Consider the following 3,108-nt stretch of genomic DNA (forward strand, 5'->3'; position numbering starts at 1 on the left):
CCTGTGGTCCCAGCTACTTGGGAGGCTGAGGCAGGAGACTCGCTTGAGCCCAGGAGTTGGAGGTTGCCATGAGCAGTGAAGCCATGGCACTCTACCCAGGGGCTCAGGTTGAGGCTCTGTCTCAAAAAAAAAAAAAAAACCAAAAAATGCAATTAGCGTAAACTAATTCTTTGTACCCTCAATGGATCCCAAACAATAAAAAAAAGGAAAAAAAAATTTTCTTTTTTGTGTTTATTTTTTTAGTCATTATGATTCCTCATACCTGTCTATTTTGTCCATCTTTTTGTTTTTTGGAGACAGAGTCATACTCTATAAGATTTTTTCATTTAGTATCATATGTCACTTATAGGTACACTGGCCCTAGGTAGAGTGCTGTGGCATTATTGCTCACAGCAACCTCAAACTCTTGGGCTTGAGGAATCTCCTTGCCTTAGCCTCCTGAGTAGCTGGGACTACAGGCGCCTGCCACAGTACCTGGCTAGTTTTTTCTATTTTTAGTAGAGACGATGTCTTGCTCTTGCTCAGGCTGGCCTCAAACTCTTCAACTCAGCCTCCCAGAGTGCTAGGATTATATGTTTTAGTCAACATACTTGACCCATCTTTTTTTTTTCTCTCAAGAGAATGCATCTTGCTGTTTCCCAGGCTGAAGTGCGGTGGTATGCTCATTGCTCCCTGTAACCTCCAACTCCCAGCTCAAGCAATCCCCCACCTAAACCTCCCATGTAGCGTTGGTGGCTAGGGCGCCAGCCATATACATTGAAGCTGGTGGGTTGGAATCCAGCCTGGGCCTGCCACACAACTATGACAACTACAACCAAAAAATAGCCGGGTGTTGTGGTGGGTGCCTGTAGTCCTAGCTACTTGGGAGGCTGAGGCAAGAGAATCACTTAAGCCCAAGAATTTGAGGTTGCTGTGAGATGTGACGCTACGGCATTCTATCAAGGCATTCTATCAAGGGGCACGTACTCCGACTCGGTCTCAAAAAAAAAAAAAAAACCTCCCATGTATCTAGGACTACAGGTATGCACCACTGTGCCTGGTTAATTTTTCAACATTTTGTAGAGATGAGATCTCACTGTATTACTCAGGCTGGTCTTAAACTCCTGGCCTCAAGTGATCTTGGATCTTGGCCTCCCATAGTGCTGGGGTTACAATTACGAGCCACCACAGCATTCCCATCTATTTTTTTTTCTTTTTAATTTTGAGACCAAGTTTCACTCTGACGTTGTGTGTAGAGTGCATGGCATCATAGCTTATAATCTAAAACTCTTGGACTCAGGTGAAACAATTGTTCAACCTCCCAAGTAGCTGAGACTACATGTGCCTGCTGTAGTAGGTTTTCTGTTTTTAGTAGAGACAGGGTCTTGGTCTTATTTAGGCTGGTCTGGAACTTCTGAGCTCAGGTGATCCATCTGCCTTGGCCTCCCAGAATTGCTAGAATTATAGTGTGAATCCCCATCTATTCTTGATGTAGTGCTTTACCAGCTCTTATTTTGAAACTTTTTAAACATCTTTGTTTTACCCTCCCCACTTTTTCAGTAATTATTCTCTTTTAGTTTGGCTTTCAGTTTTATTTATTTATTTAGAGACAGAGTCTCACTTTGTTGCCCTTGGTAGAGTGTGGTGGCATCACAGCCCACAGCAACCTCCAGCTCTTGGGGTTAGGCTGTTCTCTTGCCTCAGCCTCCCAAGTAGCTGGGACTACAGGCATCCGCCACAATGCCTGGCTATTTTTTTTTGTTGCAGTTTAACCGGGGCCAGGCTCGAAGCTGCTGCCCTTAGTATATGGGCCAGTGCCCTACTCACTGAGCCATAGGCACTGCCCTTTCAGTTATATTTAACTTATAAATTTTACTCACTATGACTACTGCTTTAGCACCCTACCCATTGAATATCTTTAGCATAAATGTGCAGTTGAAGATGACATACATGGTCTTCCTAAATAAAAATATATATGTTTGATTTTGAAATTTCTCTTCTTAAATGGAAAAAAAATAGGGATGGTAAACCTTTGGGAAAAAGCTAGAAACATGGTAACTTAGGGAAATATCGAAAATGGTTACATGTAGCTAAGCATAATATTAAAGAATTGTGAATGTGGTTCAAATGCAAGGAACTTTCATTTCTCTGAAGTTAATCAATACCTTTTAATGTGTAATACATAAATGTCCTTACTAAAACCAATATTCTAAATTCTTGTTTTGTAGGGTAAAAACTCAATTGTTGCAAGTGAAGAGAATCCAGGTAAATTTCCTTATTCTAATTTTGAAGAATATGTACTTGTACTTCCATTTTACTTGTTGTCAAATATGAAACTTTTTTTTATAGTCATAAGAAAGAAAAGAGGAAGAGAAGATGAATCATACAATATTTCAGAGGTCATGTCAAAAGAGGTAAATGGAACCACCTTAAAGTTCTTTGTCATATCACATAAATTTTTTCATTTAGTACCATGTCATTTATTGGTACACTAGCCAAAGTTTCACGCTATCTACTATCCTTCAGTGGACTTCATTTTATTTATTTATTTATTTATTTATTTAAGATAGAGTCTTACTCTGTTGCCCTGGATAGAGTCCCATGGGGTCATAGCTCACAGCAATCTCAAACTCATTAGCTCAAGCAGTCTTCTTGCCTCAGCCTCCCAAGTAGCTTGGAGTTTTTTAAGAGAAGGGATCTTGCTCTTGTTCAGGCTGGTCTCCCAAACTCTTGAGCTCAAGTGATTCACCCACCTCAGCCTCCCAGAGTGCTGATATTATAGGTGTGAGCCATCATTCAATCCTTTTAGTGGATTTCAGACTAAATCTGACAGTAATGTCATCTTACCTTCTTAGACTTTTTTTTTTTTTTCCTTCAGCAGAGTCCCACTCTTGTCCAAGCCAGAGTGCAGTGGTATCATAACAGGTCACTACAACCTGAAACTTTTGGGCTAAAGCAATCCTCCCCCCTTCCGCCCCCGCCAGTCACTAGGACTACAGGTGCTTCTACCTACCTGTCTTTTTTTTTTTCCCAGACAGAGCCTCAAGCTGCCCCCCTGGGTAGAGTGCTGTGGCATCACAGCTCATAGCAACCTCCAACTCCTGGGCTCAAGCAAGTCTCCTGCCTCCG

The 3,108-nt window shown here is 41.6% G+C and overlaps 1 protein-coding gene across 1 annotated transcript in view; it reads left to right on the top strand.

Moving 5' to 3' along the window:
• Positions 1–3,108, top strand: part of HELLS (helicase, lymphoid specific) — a 56,920-nt gene that overhangs the window by 13,971 nt on the left and 39,841 nt on the right. The window contains exons 5-6 of the mRNA XM_003783720.3: positions 2,208–2,244; positions 2,329–2,393. Of these exons, the coding sequence (XP_003783768.2) occupies positions 2,208–2,244; positions 2,329–2,393 (102 nt within the window). The remainder of the gene's footprint in view (positions 1–2,207; positions 2,245–2,328; positions 2,394–3,108) is intronic.

This window comes from Otolemur garnettii, unplaced genomic scaffold, assembly GCF_000181295.1.
Source record: "Otolemur garnettii isolate 467f Iridium unplaced genomic scaffold, OtoGar3 scaffold00008, whole genome shotgun sequence".
NCBI lineage: Eukaryota > Metazoa > Chordata > Mammalia > Primates > Galagidae > Otolemur > Otolemur garnettii.